General features: G+C 38.2%; 1 protein-coding gene across 1 annotated transcript in view; it reads left to right on the plus strand.

Moving 5' to 3' along the window:
* Positions 1-23,311, plus strand: part of GRID2 (glutamate ionotropic receptor delta type subunit 2) — a 737,675-nt gene that overhangs the window by 441,374 nt on the left and 272,990 nt on the right. The window contains exon 4 of the mRNA XM_075030714.1: positions 6,169-6,374. Coding sequence (XP_074886815.1) covers positions 6,169-6,374 — 206 coding nt within the window. The remainder of the gene's footprint in view (positions 1-6,168; positions 6,375-23,311) is intronic.

The raw sequence follows: 23,311 nt of genomic DNA on the forward strand, positions 1-23,311 counted from the left end.
CCTAAAAATCTTCACTGCATATGCATACTGGTTTTCCTATATGAGATTCCTGAACCCCAGCATATTTTGTTCTAGGATATCCTGATCATTAGACTTTCTCCAAGATGGATTAGGGGACTTGCTCCCTCTGAAATTATTTCCCTGCATAGAAACAGAGATGGTAAAGGAAAGTTACATAGGACCAGAGAGATCAAAGTAGTGAGAGGAACACCTGATCCAGTGATAAAAAATCCTTTATGAAAAGACCACATATTATTTTTTTATCTCAAGGTCAGGTCATGGAAGTCAGGAATCTTCTTGTTACAGGTTTATCACATATACAGTGTAGAGACATCAGTGAAAAGAGAGCAAAGACACAATTTATCCTGTAATCTGGTGTTGTGGAAAGCTGCAGGTTTTAAATGCTCCTCAACTCCTGAAAATACTGGCTCCTTTTCCCTATCACCTGGCTGTGCATGTTTTCTGCCATGCAACTGCTAGGCTTTCCATTAAATGGTGCTATTGTTTGTGTTAGGTGAGGTCTGAGTGTTCCTGCTGGGTTGGTCGTTTAATGAGATTTAGGTACAGAACCTGTAGTCTGTGAAGAATGCTTAGCTCTGCTCTGAGCATGCTCTGCAACAGCATTTAAGATACTTGTTTCTTGTGGTTTCCCCAGTATCAAAAAGATTGTTCAATGAAAAGATGGTGTCAGTTTAGGTGCTTGCACTCGATTTGACTTGCGCTTAATTTCCTAAATTCTTTCTTAGGTCAGGTTCACAATAACTGACACAGTAATGACAAGTCTGTGGTAAAGCTGGCATCTGAATTCAGGTCTCAGATTGAGTGGTGTTATACTGAGTACCTGCATTTGAATATATCAGGTCTTCAGAGTTTAGGAGGCCATGGGTCTTGCGCTCACCCACGCAGGATGCCCTGCATATGCACCTCAGCTGTGGTTGCAGCCAGCCTGGTGTGTCCAGTGTTAGACCTGTGCACCAGCGGTGCAGAGCATAAGAACTTCCTATAGACTTCTGCCTTGTGGTGTCATGGTTATGTATGGGTAGTCAGGGAAGGTAATTTCCAACAGCGTCCTTGATAAATTTTGCTTGCCTTGCTCTTTGTTTATTAGACTTTCCAATTCAACTTCATAATCTCTTAAATCAGCTACAATGTTGGTTAAAAAGAGAATGTTTGGTGGTGTCTCTTTTACATTTCCACCTCGGTTTAACCCTACAGCTGATGCTGAGTATCTGGCTGCAAAATGGTACTATGTTCTTGTGCACGCATGTGTAGAGTGGAAGGGATGGCCGTACAGTGAAAAAACAGAAAACTTAATACTAACTAATAGTGACACTGAGTTGGGAGAGGAGATAGCAACTTTGGCTCTAGCATTGGTCTGTTTCTATGTGGTAACTTTGGCTTTCATCAGTAAGGAGGATAATTAATACTGGTGATAATGGGCAGCTCTCCTGCATTTCTGAAAATGACTGTGACTCATGTGATTTAAATAGAAAATGGAAAAGTGTCTTCTGGCTAGGCAACAGGTTGGCTAGCAAATTCAGGGTGAGAAACACCTGTGTTCCAGACAGGAACAGTCCTGTGTCTCCGCAGCAGAGCCATCTGTGCCACAGGTTGCTTGCCAGATTTTTCTGCAGAAGGAGTTTATCTATTAGAAAGATGATTCCACAGTGCAGTGTGGATATGTGCCACTTTAGGACAATCCACGCAGGAAAGATAATGCTGCCCATTCAGTGGCAGCATCTGTTCTTTGGCATACTCTTTGAATGTGATCATTGCTAGTGACTTGCTGCTGAAATATTGGAAGCACCATCATGATTTAAATAGCATTTAAATAGCAGGATGTTTTTATGTACTCTCTGCTGTTTCATAGCAGCAGGTGAGCTTCACCAATCCCTCCAGTCTTCTACTGGGTAAGCTGAGGTATAAGCAAAGTCTGCATTTCCTGCCCACAGCTTTGTGTTGTATCAATGCCAAAGGCATAGGTAGTAAAGAGGTTTTATGAATCTTGGTTTGGTATCTTTTTCATTGGAATGGTGCTGTTTTCCTAAAAGCACATCACACAGATACCATACTGTTGGCATGGTCACCTAATAAATGTAGAAGTGTAGAATAATACTGGACCTCTGTCCCTTTTGCCCCTTCATTTGGTGAAGATTCAATGTAATTGTTCCAGTGTTTATATTTGCAGATATTTGTGGCAGACAAAGCCATTTGATCCCATAATCTGGCTTCTGGGACAACACAGATTATATAGAATATCAGCTAATAACTCTAGTGTGTTTATAACTTCAAGTCAAATGAAATTATGTTCTTGTTTTGAAAGGACAAATAAAGCTTTGTTTGGTGGTTCATGTTTTACCCTGTTCTGGCGTCAGAGAAGAATATATGGATTTATGCTATAGAATTTAAGTTTTTAAAAAGGCTTTCACAGCCTAAGTAACTCTTTCCCCTGATGTTTTGATAGTGTATCTACAACCCATCTATGTGTGTTCCTTATACTTTAATAATTTTGACTCCAACTGGTCAGTTTTTTCCAGTTTTTATTCCATTTGTCTGGATGTTAAGTAACTCTGAGGGGGTGAGCCTCAGAAACTTTAGAATGAAAGGGTTACAGTGGAAAGAAGTTATTTTATCATCTGCATAAAACTAGGCATATTTGTAGCAGTTTGAATAATCTTGCTGCTCCTTAAATTGGTATTTAAAGTGCCAAAAAAAATTCTAACATCTCTGATTAGATTGAATTTAATTTTCCTGATTTAGATATTAAATAGAAGCTGTAATTAGTATGTGATTCTCTTACAGAATTTATTTTTAGGGTAAGCATGTATTTTATCCGTGTTTAAACTATTCTTCAAGTGTTTAGTAATACTGGTGTTTCGGCAGTGTCTGAAGAATGGGGCTGCAGTGCCGAATGCCTAAAATAGCCTAAATGCCTAAAATACCACTTCTTTCCAGTTTGTGGTACTTTAGAGTTCTAGTCAAGAGACCAAACTTGCTGATTGTGACAGTCTGACTTCCAAGACTAACCCTGTTGAATTATTTCTGTGGACTGTTTGATTATAAACTATTACATGGCTATTTCTCTATAATTTGATATATCTTGGTAATCTAGTGCTGGAGGAGGATAGCTATCTATAATACTCTCTAGTTAGTACAACTCTGCTGGGGAGACAGGCAGAGCATTTTCTCTACGGTGGAGACTGAACTTTGTTTTCTTTATGCTACTGTTTGTGGCCAAAAATAAGCAGATCAAGGTGTGAATGTCTAAGGCTCAGATCTTCTTGATAGGGCTGCTGGACTTTTGTGGAATCCAAAACTTCTCAGATATCTTGTTTTGCCATAACCTGAAGTCAAATGCCAAAATCACTTGTGTTTGTTGGAATCTTTAAACTTTGGAGTATGCTGGGCCCCCCCAAATCCTCAAATGTATAGCTCAGTAAAAAAAGTATTCACTAGGCTTCAAAAAGAGGAAAGCTTAAATTTAGTTTTGGTACAGTTTTTCTAGCAAGTCAGCATAAAGATTTCTAGCTCAGGTATTTCCAGCTTTTCCCTGAAGGCCCATCAGATCTGGACGCTGGAGTGTTCCTGCTGGGCTCCCTTTGAGTCGTGTACTGTTCATCTGCCGTGGTTACTAGCTGCACCTTAGTTGTACTGATCTTATACTTTCATTGTCATAGTTCCCATATTAAATCCACATGTGACTTCTCCATAATCTTCTCAAGGGTGTATCACACAGGTTTCTCTGTCATGTTGCTGATGCTTTGCTGAGGGGGTAGGTTGTCACATAATTCTCTCTGTGCAGCCTGGACCTCTGGCCACGTATGCCTCATGTTTGCAGGACTGACCACAGCTGAGTGCTGGTAGCACTGCTCTCTTGAAGGCTAGTGGAGGGTGCCAGGGTCTAGGCACTTTTAGGGGAAAATTTTAGGAGACTTCCTCACAATATTTTTCTCAAAAGAAGTGATTTTCATTATTTCCTCTGGTCTTAAAATGAACTTCAGTTCTTCTAAAAGCTGTTACCTGTCAGTGTACCTCATGAGAACGTAGCTACTGCAATCCTGATAAAGTAAACAACAGATACATGCTCCACTATTCTCTGTGGTTGTATTGGGGTTACCCTGAGCTGTTATCGCAATGTGCCAGCATGGTGTCACTGGTATCACCTGCAAAATAGACCACCCTAAGGGCCAGCCAAGAGCCCTTTCCTGGTCGAGTTTATGGCTGTTCATGTAACATCTTGTCTATGGCTCAGAGTCTGTTGTGCTCAGGCATCCCTCCAGTCTGCTTTCAGTCTGATTTTTCAGCCTTTTGCTGACCTCTCATATCACATGCAAACTGCATCTAAGGTGCTTCCAGTAGTATGCAACTTTGAGATTTTTCATCCCATATTTACTCATCCCATGTTAGGATTAAATAGATCCTCCCCTCCACCCACCACCCCACCCCCATATAAGAAAGGCAGGGAGTAGGGGAAGAGGATAGGTGAGGATGAAAGAGTAGCCAAGCAGTTGTGAAAATCTAATTGGAAGCTTTCTCAAAAATAAGATGTTTCATGAAGACAGACACATGATCAGCCTGTGGCCTCAGGTCTTGCCATTCCCCTGGAAAATGAGCAATTAACACAAGGGACTGATAGAGCACCAGGGATGTATAAGGGAAGCAGAGCAGGAACTGCAGTCCCCCAGGGATGGGATTGAACACCATGCACCTAGGAGAGACCAGATTTGGTATTCTAATAGGAGAAATGGTTTTTTGATGCATTTTAACCACAAATGCCTTCCTAAACCTGAGGAACCTTTATTTTCAAAGAAATGTTTCTTCAGAAATTCCTTTATATGTTGGGTTACTGGTTTCCTTTTTTTTTTTTAATCCACCCCCCGTACCTAGTGCTTGTGTTAGACAGTGTCTGTTTTGTTGGCTCTAAGGCTGCATCTTGTTCCTCTAAATGAGATCAGATGGGCGTGCGGGAGGCAGGCATGCCAGCAGGAAAGGGAGGATTTCCTGCTGAGTGTCCTCTGGGAAAGCAGGTCTGAGTGACTGTTGGGGAGAGGAGTCACATCAGGGAACTGGTGACTTAGCTCCAGAAAAAAAGATTGAGAAACTGCTGTGGTCAGTAGGGGTCAGAAAGTGAGGACTCACTGAGACTGGAGGCATTTTCCTGAGGTCCAGGAGACTATGCGCTGACTTACGAAGTCATTGAGAAATTCTAAGCTTAAAGTTTGGGGTTTCAGGTAAAGCCATTCAAAAGAGCAGCAAAAAAAACCAAACAAGCTTTTTACTTGCTTTTATGGAATTCTCTACTGGAAAAGGCCTTTCAAAGGCTTGGACCAGCTTAAGGTAGCATCATAATGTGAGAGTACCCAGCCATTTCAGTTTGGGAGACATTAAAGGTATTACAAGCTAGATGGTGAACACAGCATTTCACTAACAGCATTTTCTTCCTTTCCAAGTAATTTTTAAAGAAGGTTTTACTCAGAGTGAGCCAGAAAGCTCTACTAGAACAGTTTGCTAGGGAAGAACTTGTTAAATTCAGCCAGCAGCGGTGGTATCAGATGAGAGCAGGGAGTACCATTGCAACTGTATGTCTGGCTTTTGTTTTGTTTTTGAAGGAAATAAATAGCTGTGCAATTTAGAACAACATTAAGACTTTTTGATGAGTGAACAGGCCAAGCTTCACTTAAATACATTAAGCTACATAGCATTGCAGTGGATAACATAATTTTGAGTCCCACAAAAGAAAAAGTGCTTCCTACCTTTCCTCCCCTCAGTTGCCCTTCGATAACCCTCACTTCAAGGAAGCACTGTGTGTTACAGTCATCATAGCTTCACTGCTCTTTATGGATTTTAGCGTGAAATTTTTTTAAGAAAAATAAGGAATGAGTGTGATGATTGAACGACCAAATTAGGAAAGTTGCTAGAAATATTTTTAAGTTTGTTTTCTATTGATTCTTTTGGACAGTAGCTGATGTGTGGCCATTCTTTCTCCTGTTTTAGTACTTTAAGAAATGCCATGAGCATAGCTCAGGAAGAGCTCCAATGAATATTAAGTGAAAGCCCATAGAGGTCTACCTGACACTGAACAAAACGCTTCTGTGAGATGAATTGAAGTTATTTGTGTCTTTTTTCCACTTACCAATTAACATCTTGTTTGGCTTTTGATTTTCCTAGATATCCGTGGAATACAAGAGTTTTTGGACAAAGTATCTCAACAGGGAATGGATGTAGCATTGCAGAAAGTAGAAAACAACATCAATAAAATGATTACAGGGCTCTTTGCCACTATGCGAATAGAAGAACTGAACCGCTACCGGGATACTCTGAGACGGGCTATTCTTATAATGAACCCCTCTACAGCCAAATCATTCATAACAGAGGTATGTGTTTATCACTGGTAACTTCTTGTTTTGTTGACCAAGACTGCAGCTGTTTGTCAAAAGATTCAGTTTATTTGACTTCATAAAAACAATCAAACAAACAAGGAAAAAAAAAACAACTAAAAATTTAAACATTCTCTTTTCAAAGGTCATCATGCAAGGGTGGGTTTTTTTGTCCTCATGAATGTGCATACAGGACAGTATAACTACATTCTGCATGAGCAAAAAACATTTAGGAAATATGCAGAATTACCTTCAAACTCCTGTTTGAAGCTCATGGTTATTGTATTGCTATTTCCTTGCTCATTGTGTCCCTCACTAAAAAATCTTTACAACTGACAGTTTTATTATTACTTAGTTATATATAATATCTATTTGTGGATAAAATGTGTTTACCTGATTGGCATTTCATTTTTTATATAAAATAATGTTCAATAATGATCTGTTATGTACCACTGAGTAGTAGTAAGGTAATAGAATTTATGAAGGATTGGATCTGAATGAAGAATTTAAGATGATAGGCTGAAGTTATGATTATGTATTTAAACAAAAACTGCAAGCAATATGGAGAGAATTTTCAAAAACCTCTTCACAATTTAGAGACAGAACACTTGCATATCGCATTCATCTATGACTTGTGTAATTTTTTTTAGATGAGTGGCATGGTTCTTTTTAAACAGCACTGTGCTGTTTCAAATGTGGTTTTTTACATGCATATATACTCTTCATTTTCAGCCAATGGTTAAAAATGTATTTGTTTTCTGTTCCATAGAAAAACACTTTCTCTCTGCTATAATTTCTCTTTGGATCTTTTTGTACCTTGCACTACTTTTCTTTTATGCTTTCCTATTGCCTAGGTCCTCAGAAATTGAGGCTTAAAAACTAACTCTGCATATGTAGTCTCAAGTGAATGCCTTTTAGGAACATTAGTTAGAAGAAGGATTTTTTGTTTCTTTTTGATTTTTTTTTTCCTCTTGTTTTTTGGCTAGGTATTCTGCTGTCCTCATTACACACTGAAGCTTTCTAATTCTGAGTAATGAGGGTTTGCAGCTCTATCCAAATGTCTGCAGTGCCTTATAAGATGTAAACAATTTGTGGGCATGTTTTAGATTGTTCTGCATTGTTTCATCACCCAAGTCACAAATGTTTTATTTTGGGGTAAGATATTTCAACCCATGACATTTCAACCTGAAAGCAGCAGGGTTCAGGGCTCTAACTGCAATAACTCAGCAAAACAAAACTTCTGTATTGCTCCTAAAGAGAAACACTCTTTTTAAAAAAAAATGCACTTTCTTTATCATTTATTTTTACACACTTGAGCACAGTAACAAAGTCATCGTCATCTTTTGAAGTTGCCATGTATGTTGTTGCCAAGAAAGTAAACAGTTTATTTTGGAGTTCCCCCTTTGGCATTGGCCACTCAAAACCCCCCAAAACCCAAACCAACAAAAAAACAACTAAACCAAACTCACAATGCCTCTCCCTTCCAAAAAAAAATCCAAAACCAAACAGAAAAAAAACCCACCCACCCCCAAAAATCCCAATGTTTCTCCTTTCCTGGAGACTGTAAGACTACCAAGAAAGGTCATTATCTTCTCCTGTGAGTGGGTTTCAAAAAGAGTCTCACATCAGGCACTACATTACAGGTTTTGCCAGCATAACAGCATTTATTGGAGTATGATGTGTGACTGGTAAAACTGACAGCAGGAGCCTTTCAATAGGAAGAGTTACTCAAATAGAAGTATGATTACTCTCGTACTTTATTTCTGTTGGTGGCGGGGAATGAACTACACAACAACTGCGCTCTAACACTTAGTGTCTGTGCAAGGAGAAATTTGCTGGGATAGCTTTGCCAATCGGTGTTAAAAACTGTTATTTTGCTGTTGAACCAGCAGGTGTACTGTACGGGCAAACAAGTTATAAAGCCTATGGACTGCCAATGAGTTAAGATATTTCTAAACAATTCAAGTGTGGACATGCTTATTTCAAAGATGGTGCCTTGTGCATCATCAGTTTAACTCTGAAATTCAGTTTAACCTAGTGGATTTAGCATGTAAACCATACAAAGTTAGCAAGAAACAACTGCATATGTAGACGAGCCCTTGTTTTCTTTAATGTCTTTTCTGCCCAGGAGATACTTTTGGCTGCCTAGTTGGATTCAGCTGTCAGTTTCTTTCCCCAGACCTCACATAGTCTCTGCTGCTTGGTCCCTTCTTAGAGGATAGATCTGGCTGAACCCCCTCATTGTTTAGCTGAGAAGAAGGTTCATTCACTCTGCAACAGCTGTAGTAAGCGTGGGCTTGATTACTATGCAAGTAACAACTTTTCTAGGGTAAATAGTCAGACATTGGTCTGTGTAAATAGGAGATTCCTTGTGGTAGAATTTATCTTTGTTCTAACTCTTTGAAATTCTTATTTCTAAGTAAGAAAATTCAAACCCAGAATGTTGTTCTTTCTTTTTTTTTTTTTAAAGCAGCATTGCTTTTTTATATTAGGTCCCTTTTTTCTCTCCAGCTTTTGTATCTCTAGAGCTTGCAGAGATGACATCTATACTTATATACTCAAGAAAAGGGAGATGAAGATGTAAATACACTGTTCTGCCTATGGTGATAAAACCCCATCTTCTCTTTAATCATTACGTATTAATTTGCCCTCTGTAGGGCATGGAAAGGCAGGAAGACTTCGGAGCAGGTATCACAGCATCTCTCCTTACTGGCTAAAGGATTAATTTAAAGCGACAGGGAGGGGCCAGCCAAATTCTCTAATGTCCTTCATTGCTTTGAGATGAGGATAGAGGAGCAGAAGACAAAAAATTCTGCTGAAATAGTGACATTCAGTGGGACTAAGGAGTGTGGAGGTATGGAGACTGGGACGTCTCCCCAGATCGTTTAGTGGCAGCATCTGGGAAATCCTTTGCCAGCGATATACTGGTGACTTGTTCAGTATTTTCAGTAGAGTGAGGTCTTTCTGTACCCTCAAATAAACATCCAGGTCCCACCCAGATCCTACAGGTGAAGCAAATACTGCCACTGAAACTTTTGTGGTCACTGAAAAGCACCTCGGAGCTATCTTGCACAAAAATTTCTATGCTCTCTGACAGCACTGGTGACTGAGGTGAACTGTGTACCACTTGTTTGCTTTTTACTTTGGGGTGGGGTTTCTTTGCACATGTTCTTCTGGTCTGTGATGAACTTGCAGGATATGAAAAGCCATAGAGGGGAAAAGGAATAGGATGTCCTTGCCAGCTCAGCATGAGAGCAAAAATCCAGGGTCAAGTGGCAGAAAACAAAAGTAGAAAAAAAGAGAAAAAAATCACCTGGTGCTTTAACAAAAGAGCAGGGACTCTTTGGGCCAACAAAGTCTCTATCACCATGTCAGCCTTGGCAGGAAGGCATCTCAAAACAACAGAAGAAAAGATTTAGGAAAGGGAAGAGAAAAACCACCCCCGTGTTGAGCCTGCCTTGCAAAGCGAGGACTTCTAAAGCCAAGTGTGAGAAGGCTGGGTAGGAGGAGGACCAGGTCAGGAAACTCAGGTTGCAACAGGGGTTCTGGGGCTAACAAAGCAACTTTGGGAAGCAAGCCAGGTGTCCTCAATGTGGCCAAAGTGCTGTCAGTACATCTCTGCTTACAACTTTATTTCTCTTTAGCTACGGAAAGTACTTTATCAACTGTGTGCAGAAATATTAATGTGTTGTTCTGTGCAGACTCTAGGAGCTGATAACAAGACTACAAGGGAGGGATGACACAGCTGATTCGGTTTTTTAGATATAGAGGAAAATTATGTTGACTAGCAGAAGACTTTACACATTGGATATCCAGTAAGCCATGGGTGAAAGAGCCGTAGTGTCAGCCAGGGATTTTGCTGGAGTTTTGGCAGGCAAGCCATGGAAGGCTTTGGTCTAGGAGCTAAAGACACTGCCACCTCCAGCTGTCAGTTCTTCCCCTCGATGGAGGGGTTACCACCCCAGCAGCAAACTCAGCAGATGTGACTGTATACCCTCGGTGCCCCTTGCTAGGTCCCCTCTCTTGGTTCTGTTGCAGAGGTAGACCTCTTATAGAAAGAGGTGAGAACACTTTTTAACTGCAGCAGCAAGATTCAGCAGTTTATCTAGCAAAAATTGCAGAGCATTGGCAACGTGTATCAACCAACAAAGCTGTTGCAAGGGCTTGACAATTTCAAGCTACCAATGTAGTGGTCATTGTGAGTTCCCAGATTGGAGAGAGTACTGCTTTTCAGCTCACTGTACACTATATGTTTTGTGTAATTAAAAATACTAACTTTATTATTCCAAAGGCTCCATTATGCAATAAACTTGAAGTTGCTGAACGCCGTAATGTCAGGACTTCAAGCATGCAAGTGATTATGCTAGAGATATTGGAAATGTTTACTGTTAAACATCTACTTAAAGTTAAGCTCACATGTATCACAGAACTGGGTTATAATTATTTAAAATGTACATTCTACAAAACTAGCAGCTGCCAAATCTGAGAGTTGTAGCAATAAGTCCTGTATGTTGACCTGTGTGAATGCAGACATTCTTACTGTAGCAACCTGTATAGGTGCCATTTTATTTGTCTATATTTATTTTCAAAGAAAATTAAAATAATGTATCTTTTAGGCATTAGTATGATCTACCGTACATGATTTTTGGCAAATTAAAATGTGGGGTTTTTCTACCCCAGGCTGATGTGGGACAGTACTAAAATAAGATTACCTTATCTTAGATGAAGAGAAGCTACACTACTACTTTCATGAATAAAAGAACTCTTTATGTGAAATGTTAAAATAGAGGAGATAGAATAAAGCACATAAATGAAGTACTGAAGAGTTCTTGCCATGTAGTGGGCAAGTGAAAAAGAAAGAGAAAAGTGAATGTTTAAGGAGCAAATGTAATTTAAAAATGCCTTATGTTATTGAACCTTCACCGTGTTTTTTTGAATGGTTACTGTGAATAGAATGAGAAGTAACATTTATTCTATGAAATGAGATTATTCCTGGTGGCAAGTGTCCTGTTTTTTATTATATTTGGTTATTATTCCTCTATTGAAAATAATAGGTCATTGTACTTGAAAAAATACAATTTCTTCATATAGTGACATGGTTATTGTTTCATAAGGTTTCAGCTTTAGATCTCATCATGCAGCAAATCACACATTGCTTAGATCTGGAGACAGGGATTTGCTGTAGTGTTACATAGCACTCTAAACAGGCTTATTTCTTTAAACAACTTATTTGCTGTCAATTAAGACAGTTTATTCAACTTCTCCACAAGGTTTATTCAGCCTTTGTGTGTCCAAAGGTCATGGAAGCTCAGTCTTTTTTTTTTTTTTTTTTTAACCTTATTCTGTGCTGCTGTGCTCATTGGCTTTTACATGTATCTTAAGGAATGCTACAATAACATTTAACTCTTATTTTCTTCTCTTTTGGTTTTTTTTTTATTAATGAGGAGAATTATCCTGTCTTTAGTCAAAAGCATGATACACAGGCATGAGGTGACGTGAATGCAGCTGAAAATAGGAGTTAAGAACCTGATGCACCTGGGTGCTACTTCCACTGAAACGTGTGGCAAAAATCCTGTAGTTTCCAGTGGAAGCAGATGGCAGTGTTTTTTTGTTCAGGTATGACAGATAACATACATAGCAGGGAGAGGTGGAAGACTCCAGATAGATATCAAGTCCACATAAATAGCTCCGGAGAAGACATCATCTAATGCATCCCTTAACTGCATGTGCTAGGTGGTACCTTGTCTCTATTTGCGGCACAGCTGAATTTGTAGCTCAGCTATTAGCTACTGTTTGCCACAGATGCCTCTTTAAAATCTTGTAAATCTGAGCTTTTGATCTTCTGCCATTTAAAATCTGCTGGTTTGTCTTTTACGTGTGTGCCATAGGCTGCCGTTCCAGGTACATTCAGTAACAAGCATCAAATTGGGATTTAGGAAAGCTAGATTCTCTTCTGCCATGCACATGCTATGTGACTTTTGAACATGTTACTGAATCACAGTTAACTCTATCCCAGCTGAAACCAGGACACACTTCATTACTTCTTCCCTTGATAAAAAGTAAGAGTAATGCCTGCATACCTGTGTATAGTACATAAGAGCTAAATAGTAACATTATTTTGCCTACATCCATATGTTTTCTGCAAAAATAAAAGTGTATTCATCTATCATCTAAAACCCTACCTGAGTTTTATGTTTTTAAATGAACTCTACTGCCTGAAGAATTTCTTCATGTCAAGGCAACATGGAGATTGGACGAGAAGGGATTTGTCAGTTGAATTCAGCAGTGATGAACCGATCCAGTGATGCACTGGAAAAGCATGCACAGGTCTCATGGGAAGCCTGTTGGATTTCCCTTTGGGCTGAGGGGTGACTTTATGGTTTATCACATTTTCTTTGTGAAAGTTTATTTGTGATCCTCTGGGAATTTTTAAACAATCCTATTTACAAAAAATACAAGTCTGAAGTCTCTAAAGGCAACAGTTCAAGCAGTTCTCTTTTAGGTGGCAGTGATGAAGGTGAAGGATCAGCAGCAGCCATATGCACTTGCCTACTGCTATTTTTATCTTCTTTTATCATTTTATCATCAGTGTGTATGTTGATTATACTGGAATTTATCTAGAAGAGATGTTTTCAGAGGCTAAAATCAGATCTTGCACTGTCAGTGACTCTGCTTCTCTTTCTTATAAGTAGGCACAAAGCTTTAATGTTTAAGGTCATCTTTCTCACCAATATTTTTAAGAGTATTTGAGCTTTTTAGACCTGCATTCTCCTGTAGAGCATACTTGCCTTTTTTGAGTCCATTTTCTACATTGTAGCTTGTGGTGGAATAAATCCCATTCAGCCATACTCCACCGTAATTTGTTGTTGTTAATGACAATGCAATGAAATAGATCTTCTTTTTTTGTCTTTCTCCAGTATTAAACACAGAATTTATAGCTGCAAACTGAGCTGGAGGCTTAAAGGATTTTTTCCTTCATAGGATCTTCCAAATCTCTAGTAAAGGGACGTTCAGAAAACATGTTCAGAATGCTGAACAAGTTGAAACTTTCATCCTGTAAGTGTGGCAGAAGAGTCTCTTTGAGTTTTTTTTGAATCTGCAAGATGGGAAGCAGGGGTCTTGGAGTATTCTAGATTTTACCTTTCAGTAAAAATCTGAGAAAGTTCTTGGATTTATCATTTAGTCCAATTCGTTTACTTTTTATGCCTTTGCAGCCTTGAGTATAGGCCATCCAGCTGATGGCTGAATGATTGGATGTGAAAATTCATGTTATTTTCCTGTGTTTGATGAAAGAAGTGGTGTTGGTATAGATTTTATATGCACTTGCTTACCATAGGGTACAAGTTCAAAGATAAAACATTTTAATTACAGAAAAATGAAAGAGGAAGGTAAATCCAACTGGTGAAATAAATCAGCTTCAAAGGGATTTTGTATCATATGTGTCATTACCACAACTGTAACCTAAAGCAATCCTTTCTGTTTCTGTATTTTCAGGAAAGTATCAGAAGGAGAGTGAATTTCAGGTTCACCATGTAGTGTTGGGGTTCTTGGGACAGAATGCAGTGCTCGCTGTAGCTAATGTGGTTTATTTTAGGATATAAAATGAAGAGGAAACATCATGGGAAATCTGTCCCAACACAGAGGGTCTAGATCTAGAAGAACAGGAGCTGGTGGCCATCTGCAGGTCCTTTGCAGTGACACGAATTTTAGAATTAGAGCTCTACCTTGCTGTTCCTGAAAAGTGAGGTTGCATATCGGTAGGCTGGAGCTCAGCTGGCACATGTGTGTTGGCTGTGTGTTGGTTTTGTTTTTTAATTAAGGTTGCTAATAACAGCAGCTGAGGCAAAGCAGTATATGGGCATGCGCATCTTGCAATCAGCCATGCCTCATATGCTTGTGATGTGAAAAGTGAGACAAAAGCCTGCCTGATGTTACAATTTTGGTCGTACCAATATACCCCGTGGATCGTACCATGGTTGTCTATGCTTTTACATCCTTTACTGTGGTGTTGGTGGTATAAGGAGACCTTCACTGAAGTTTGTGTCCAAAGCCAATATGAACTGGAACATTTGTGTGTTTTACAACATAAGAAAGTCACAGCATATCTGTGCATTTTTCTTCTTTCTGGATTTTCTTCATTTTGGCTTTATGGTGTTTAGTGATGTGACATTTATTATGGATGGATATTCCTATGCCAGAGGGTAGCACAATTGTGAAATGTGAACCAGGTCTACCTCTCTGGTGTCAACAGCAAAAGCTGTAGTGTGTTATTTTGTTCATAGAAACAAAACTTACTTTGTTAATAAAAATGCCCATACATTCATTATATAGATGTATGCATGACAATATGCAGGACTCTAATGGCCCTGTGTCTTGTTATCAGTACAAATATTTACACTATCAGAATTTTTGTGGTTATACAATAAAATTCTTCATCCTGGAGTATAATGAAACAAGAAAAATACCCTGCTATATGTAAGTTTTGACCAGTGTTCTGGATTTGAACCTATTCTCTTGTTTGAATTTTAGAACTATCTAATGAACTTTTAAATGTCTTCTTCTATCCTTAATTCTCTTCTATCCCAATCTGTAACTTGGAATGAAGATTCATGAATCTAAGTACAACTCTTTAGTTTCATTACGATTTCATAAGTAATTTATTACAAATATTTATGAAAACTATAGTTAAACTGCTAATGTGTTTGAGAGAAAAGAAGAGGAGCTTTAGTGATTATGTACTGAGTAGAAGATGTATTATGTACTTTGTGAGAATCTTATATCCACTGTTGTGCAGACAACTTTGGTTATGCTTTCATATAAATTTCTTTCTGTTACTCTAGATGGTTTTCAATGACTCAGTCATTGACCTTCTCTTCTTTGGCATCTTGCTGGGTATGCTGTTTTCTGGACTAAAATAATTGAGGGGCTGACCTTCCATGATCTTTAAAGACATAATAATTCTTTTCTTCTATTTGTGTTGACTGTTCTTTGTCCTGCTTTCTTAAATTGCTACCATAGTTAATTATATTCTCCTGTTGTTATACCAGCGATTTTTAACTGGATCTGATAGTCTTGGTTACTGCTTATTCTTCCTCCCTGCTTTCATAGCTTCCCTATAAATGCCTCTGTTGTGTTCCTCTTGAAAGACAAATGTCTTCCCATAGAGAGCAAATTGCTTCAACCAGCCAAACAGAATAAATAATAATAATAAAAAAATATAGAACACATTAATGAAAGAGAGCTATTATGTACACATTGCTAGAGACAGTCAGTGTATTAGAGTACATATTTTCCACAGAACTGAGGGTGGCTGATTCATGTAGATGTTATAAAAAGCGCACTCTGAACATCTGCAAAACTAAAATGCAATTGACTGTCACAGGATGAGTGTCTTTTTGAAATAAAATGACAGCTAGAGAGGATTAACTTAAAGTGGAGATAAGATCTGACAAAACTATTTCTAATCCAATTCTTCCTCCAAAGTCGTGTTGCCTGATTGGCAGAACTGTTCTGACTCCTTCCTTCCCACCAGTAAAGAGAGGTGTAGCCAGTGCATTAGCTTACTTATGTTTCCCTAAAATATAACTGATTTCCTAGCTACCATGAAAATTCAGTGTTGAATGTTTCTAACCCTGAAGCACAGTTAATTGACTCATAATCAATTAATATCTAAATTGTTTTGTTCATCTGTCAGACTGAAATGAGGAAGAACTAATAGTCATTATTTCATCTATTTTAAAAACGTTCCCTGTGGCACTGATGAAGCTACTTCATTAGTTTGCTCCAAAGTAAAGATAGAATTTTATACCCTATCACCCCTTTCATAGTGTTTGCTGGGAGTTTTCTTATGAAATTTAGCTGAGCAGGGTCTCCCATGTTTTTCTCCTTTCTTCAGTATGCATGTTGTAATTTTATTCTGGCTGTAATGTTTTTGCCACATATGCTTCAGTAATCATTGTGTCAATTTGAATTCTTTCTTTTAAAATTTGGTCAACCAGATTGGATAATTATCTGCAAATAGATTAACAGCACATTAATAAAAATGCCTAGTACACCATTAGAAACAATTGCCATAATAATCAATACCTCAAGATTCAGCTTGCTTTAGTGCACACTTCATAATCAGCAGTGATATTTTTGAAGACTGTTGTAAGATAATTTATTCTATTTTGGAAGTATGTAGCAGACAGTAGCTGACTTTGTGGTCTCTACAGCGTGTAAGGAGTTGTGGACTGCTAATATCAAGAGCTGATTTTAGCTTTAGGCAATATTAGTTTCTCATATCCCCACATAATTTTTCCCTAGTGAGGATTTGTATTATTTAGCTTATTTGTAAATGGTTTCAAAACATACGTTGTTTGGTTGGTTTTTTTTTTTTTGTCCTGGATGCTCTCATTTCAAATGGAAAATGAATTAATGGTTGCAGTTCATCTCAGAATTCCCATAAATGAAAATAACAGCTGCTTCTGCTGATTGTGAGAATAGATGTAAAAAGTATCGGTTTGATTTTGTAAAAACATGTTATCTACTGGTTTCCTATGTCATCCACACTAAGGGCCCTATCTTCTAATAAGAGCCCTCTGCTTCCTTGGGAGGCTCGCTCATTTTATCTCTACTTGCAAGTGACTAGGCAGTCAGAGCTACTAAAGCTGTCAATAAACCCAAATTCTGCAGTGAAAAAAACATAGACCTCTCTAATTATTGTTCATGAAAAAGCTAATTACACAAGTACTAAAGTGTGTTAGGCTAACCTGCTTTGGGGATGTTGGTAACATTAAGCCTTCTGAGATCAGATTCGCTGTTGTAAACTGCCAATAAATTTGTCCTCTGATGAATGCAAAAAACTATGGTAATATGAAAAAGTAGTTAGCACATCACGTGGTGTTACCTCTTCAGTATCCTCTAGGACAGAACTCACCATGAAGTCACTGAGTGCCCTTGTTTGGGATTCAGACTGCATCCTTTTTGCTCCTGGCATGTTCAGTGGGTGACCCATCAGTTAGCTCTGGCACTAGTTGTGATACATGATAAACAATGAACCTGAACGTTGATGAGGTGGTTAATGGGGGTTGGACTAGATGATGGTTAAAGGTCCCTTCCAACCCAAACCATTCTATGATTCTATAATTTTCTGAAACAAAGTCTGAAAAGTGATACCATATTCCAGACTGGTAGGGTTTCTTGAAATGTAATCTTGAAAAACCACATGGGATTTGCTGGGGAAGGGAATCAACGTTTATCTTAAGATCAATAAATATTTTTATCTTACAGAAGTTCCTGTATTGCAGAGCAAATAAAGAATGAGAAGCAGTAGGAGTCTATGGTGTCAGCACAAATTAATTTAAGAATCAGTGGCTGGACATGAAAACACAACGAGAAAGAAAAAGAGGAAAATGAAATTTGCAAGAATATACTATTGGCCTGCTGTGTTAAAAGGGGAAAGAAGTCTGTTTTGTTTGGTCTTTTGTGCTTTATCTGGCTTCTGAGCCAGCATTATTGAGGAGTTAGATACAAATTCAAAAGTGATTAAATGAAGAGATAGATTTTTGTCAACTTTCTTTAGGAATTTCGTAAATGAAGTAGCCTTAAAGAGTGTTTCGCATAAGACATTAGTTATAAAGGTATCAGAGCAGGAGCTCCTTTTATCTCCTCCTCAGGTAGTTAGAGACAGGCCACAAGGCAGCCTTCAGGCAGTGCCAGCTTGCCTTAGCTTAGGGAAGTAGACTGATCCTCATCGTGTGACAGGGCATTTCTCTGTGGGATTATAGTGGAAAAAAATCCCATGGGTTATTACATATGTTATTCACTATTTTTGCAATGAACAAAAAGTGAGATGTGCTGAGGGTGAAGTAGGGGAAGGAAAAGGGAAAGGGAAGGGTTTGATTCAAGCTTTCTCCCATTTCAATCAACCAATGATGAAAGCAGCTTCCCACAAGCTCTAATTTAAAGAGACTTGCAAAAATAACATACTTGGCATTTTGAGATTCTCTGAGGAATGAACGATTTACATGTGTGATCCCCTTAAAACAGAGTTCATGTTTGAATTGACTGGAGATATATATATGAACAAAGAGAGAGAATGTGCTCTGAGAGCCCTCACAGCTTTCAGAGGTAGATACGTTTTTCATAAATAAACACTATAGTACCAAAATTTTCCCCTCTCAGGAGAGCGGGGCTGTTGGATCTACAGAATTCCTGCTTCACAGAGAACCCTGCAGCTGGGGCCCATGGCATCTCCAGGTGATGACATGGTAGGGACGTACCACGTGGAAGCCTCAGGGTACTTTGGGTCAGAACTTTTCCAGGTGCTTTGATGTTCTCTCTAGGGCAAAATAGAACTTTACGTCTCTTCAGCTGTTCAAATTGATATGAGCTCTTCAAACCCAAGCTGTACAGTAGCTCCTACTCCCCTTCAGAGTGTGATTCAGTGTGTCAGTCTGGCCATAAACCATACTGTAGTTTATGAAATATTTGAGTCATTTTTGCTTTCTCAGTGAAGATCTGTTTCTCTGAATGCTCTGGTGGTTTGCTCTCAGATGAAGTTAGATGGTAGTCTGGAGGGTAGGTGGTGCATGTTCAGCTCTTTATCAATGTGGTTGTCTGTCAGACTCTCAGTTGGGCAACTTTGAAGAACCAGTGTGTGATAACCATCAGCCAAGCTTGAACTGTGCACCTTAGAGCTAAAAGCATTAGCTAGTGTTGGAAAAGCTGAGTCAAAGAGCCTGTCCGTATTATGCAGATCAGCACAGAGAAAAGCCTGCAAAATACACTCACCAGCTAGTTAAAATGTACACTTATAATGTATAAATTACACCACACTTCATATCCTCTGTTAATTCTTCGGTGCATCCTCATGGTGGCAATGTAAATGTGGATCTGATTTGTGCTGCTTTGATTTTTTTTTTTTTAATTTTTTTTTAAACAGTTTGCCTTTATTTTAGGAAATAGAAATTAATAATTGTAAAATAAAAACATGTTTTATTTATATACTGTTTCACACATATTTGTCTAACACATACATAAGCCAAAAAGTGTGCTTGTAGTGCAGAAATCATGCCAGCAGTATGCTGCTGTTGGAATCAATATTTAAGGAATAAAGCCTCTGGTTTCTCTTCTGTAAATTACTTAAATGTTGGAAAAACTTAATTGACTTTAAGTGCTCAGATCCTGATTGAAGCCAGCTAAGAGTTTTTTTCCATCAAAAAATTTCAAGTTTCCTATGGTCTGTGGTTCTAAGATAGTCAGGCAGATTACCTGGGAGCCCAGGCTCTGGAATCTCTTTTATAGAATTTCAAAACTCTTGAGTTTCATTCCAAGCTGGAATAAAACCAGATTTTCAAATATCTACATCCTCTGCAGAGTTACATGACCTTTTTTCATGCTGCTCTTCTCCTGACTAGCTTTTAAATTTACTTCCAAGCTGAGCGCCTTACACTTCAGCCTGGTATATTATGGTCATGGGTCTTTCATTACAGAGAGAGCGTTCATGTCTTTGCTCTTAAGGCATCCATATTAGGGAATTTAAGTATCACTATTGCCAACTGCGAAGTTTCAACTGAAAATACTTTTTTGTTGTCCATTTCATCAATCTTCATATTAATCTTGTTTAGATAGTGGCTGCCAGCCTGACATTACTAGTAATGAAATACAGGGTCAGTTCTGATAACTTACAGATGCTTTTATTTGTGCTAAATTTTTTTTCTAGTCTGGAGATCTGAGAGAGATGACTTGAAATTTATTTTCAGAAAACAGTATTAAGAATATGTGACATTAACTGAATATTTATTTGAATCCAAAATTAAAAATTAATCTCACATTGTCATTTCTGTTCACTACTCTTGTTATATCAAGCAGCCAAATCAGAGGCTTTACAGTATATTGTCTGTCTCTCTGTCAGTAGTGATGTTCCCTGAGGTATAAATGTTAGTGTTTGCTCAATTAATTTTTTGTTATGTTTGTGCAATACTAAAAAGATACATATACTCAAGGTTTTTGGTATTTCTAATGTGTGTTACAAAAAATAGGGAGAAGAGGTATGTCTCAATTGCATAATGCTTTCCCTTGGGAGAATAGGAGAAGAGGAATTGAGGCATAGAATTCCCCTGGGAGAAATTGTTGGAGCTGCTTTCGGTTTTGACAAATACTTTGTTTGGATTTTAAAATAAATTCGACAGGATTAAATTTGCTGAGTTCAAATATACACATGTGTAGTAAGAGTGTGAAGTACAATTTTAAGCCTGGTACAAATGTCCATCCCCTCACAGCATTGGGAAATAATATTGCTTGATATGAAAAGATACTTTTCTGATTGAGGTACTCTGTTGCAGAAAGACTTGAGAAAGTGGAAAGAGTCAATGAAGGGCAAGGAAAATTAATGATTGTTGAGGATCAATTTTAAGTTAATAGATTCAAAATAAACCTATTTCCATAGTTTGCTTGCATTCTGAACACTTGATATAGCTTATACTTCAATACAATTCATATAGTTTCTACTTAAGAGCGTTTTATTCTTTTGACTGTTCTTTTGTCTATAGTTACCCCCTTTTTTTTAAGGTAAGTCTTACTATAGTGAATTTTCCCTTTGCCGCAATATATTGTGAAATTCATTTAACATTTTAGCCTGTTAAATCTTCCATTGAGCAAGATTTTTGAGATGCCCTGTACATCAGTTGTTATGTAAAATCAGGTGTATCACTTCATCCTTCTTGCCTTGTTGACTTTCTAAGATTTGCATGGAAACATACGTCTAATATGGCTATGCTCTTGTTCCTTTTGCATATCAATTTTAAATAAGATTTTTGCTACCTCCTTATGTTAGGGATACAGAGTTTGTCTGTCTTCATCTCCAACTGTGGAATTGTTTGCAGCCTCTCAGTCTTAAGTGATTACTGCTTCATTCCATGTAGCTTTTCCGCACATTGCTACCCTTCTGTCCCTTTGTCGCTGGTGCCCATGTGGACCACAGCCAAGAGCTCACACTTTTTGTGGGGCAAACCACATATTGTCAGAGGGGAAAATCAGCGTGCAACTCCCACGTATTTTGTATCTGACAATAAAATTTTCCATATCTTGTCCCTTCTGATCAGATGACATCCTGTTTTTCATGGGGTGACTGAGTCAGATCCTCCTTTATGTGATGATCTGGTGGTTTTTACACAAAGCCCCATTTGTGGTTTTGGTTTGGTTTTTTTTTTGTTTTATCATGCCAGGAGTTAATGCCCTGATGACTTGAGATGTCCTTCCTCCTTAGGAGCACACAGCCTGCTTGGGTGGAGATATGACTTCTTTATGATGTCCCTGCAAACTTTATCAATATTCTACTTTGTCTTTTTTAATTTATCCAGTTCAGTTAATCTGACCTCAAGCCAGAGTGCTTGAGATTTGAAGTTGATGAACTGTCTGCCTTCTGCGCACATTTCTTGCTTGCCCAAGGCAATCACACCTACTGCACTCAATAAGACTAAACTGTGACTTTTAGCTTCTGGTTGTTTGAAGGTTTTTGGTTTTCTTTGTTTGATCCCCCTATTAAATTTGATGCTTGTTTTCATATTCCTCGAGAGTCAGGGTCAGAACCCTGTAACCTCCTCACAGCTCATAGTTCAACTTCCATTGCAGCCTGCTTCTCCTTTACTATGTTGACTTGAGTTCATTCTGCAGTTTGCTTAGTCGTGCACCTCTACTTGCTCAAGGATTTCACTTCTTGTCCTGATGGGTTTTGCTATTTTGATTTAATATTATGTGATATACAAAAATACCAGATTTTCAGCAAAGAAAATTTCATCACTTTTGCCAGGAAATGCAGCACTTAGTGGTGAAAGTTCATTCAGAGGCAGAAGACGATGAATTTAAGACAAATGGAGTATTAGATGTTTTTCACAAGAGCATATTTCACACCAAAGCATATCTGTGCAAATAAATAGCATTTTTCTACTTTTCCACAATTACTGTGTTTCTCACAAAAAGTCTTCCCTGATTTCTTTGGTTTGACTTTTAACTGATTTTCCTGGTGGTGCTTATTTTTTCAAGGACCTCATATCTCACGTGATAGCTGTAGGGTGGATTTGTTTGACACAACCCATTGCTGTTAATAGCTTTTGTTCAATGTGTTCAATTTGATTCTTCTGTCGCTTTTCTCCATGTTCTGCACAAGGATGTTTCATTTTTTCTACATTAGGCATATGTATTATGTTTTTGCATACTGGTAATTCCCTATGACTGGAAGTTCTGTTTATTAATGGTAACAAATGTATAAATACATATTGACATCATCCCTTCACTGCATGATAATTTTAAAATATGAAAAATCACATTTAGAATGGAGAGGGAAGTTCTTTTCTCATTAAGATTTTGATGGTAATAGTTATTAGTCAACAAAATTAATCAACATCAGTAAGTCCTTGTCTCTCAAAGGTTACTACAGTGAATTTTATCAGTCAAATAGTTCTTAGTAACCCAAGCTTTCATCCTATGGATGACTCTCACAGTATGGATGCTGGTGATTTGCAATTAGGCATAATTATTTCCTGCCATCTTCTCTGTGTACGTAATGTCTGGAAAATTGTTTGTGAACATAAGTTCAGGATCTGCTCTGTGCTGATGACTCACAGATTTAGCCTCTCTCTGGATCTTCATCCAACTTATAGGTGTTCCCTGTCTTTCAGACATCTGTTCAATGTCTAATCACCTAAACTTAAGCAAGTTTTAATCTTTATTTGTTTGATCATTCTGGGCAAGCCGCTACATTCTCATCCATCTCTTATTGCTTTCTCAAGATCTTCACATCTGTCCAGTGTTTAAATATAGCTAATTCTGTCTAGAAAGTAACTTTGAGGTGCCAACTTTCTCAATAAAAGGTGCACAGCTACAATGTGTTCCTTGCAATTGCAAAATCTCTTTCTCTGGTCTTGATAAATAAAATCTCACCCAGCTTGAAG

Source organism: Buteo buteo, chromosome 1 (genome assembly GCF_964188355.1).
Source record: "Buteo buteo chromosome 1, bButBut1.hap1.1, whole genome shotgun sequence".
In the NCBI taxonomy this organism is placed as follows: domain Eukaryota; kingdom Metazoa; phylum Chordata; class Aves; order Accipitriformes; family Accipitridae; genus Buteo; species Buteo buteo.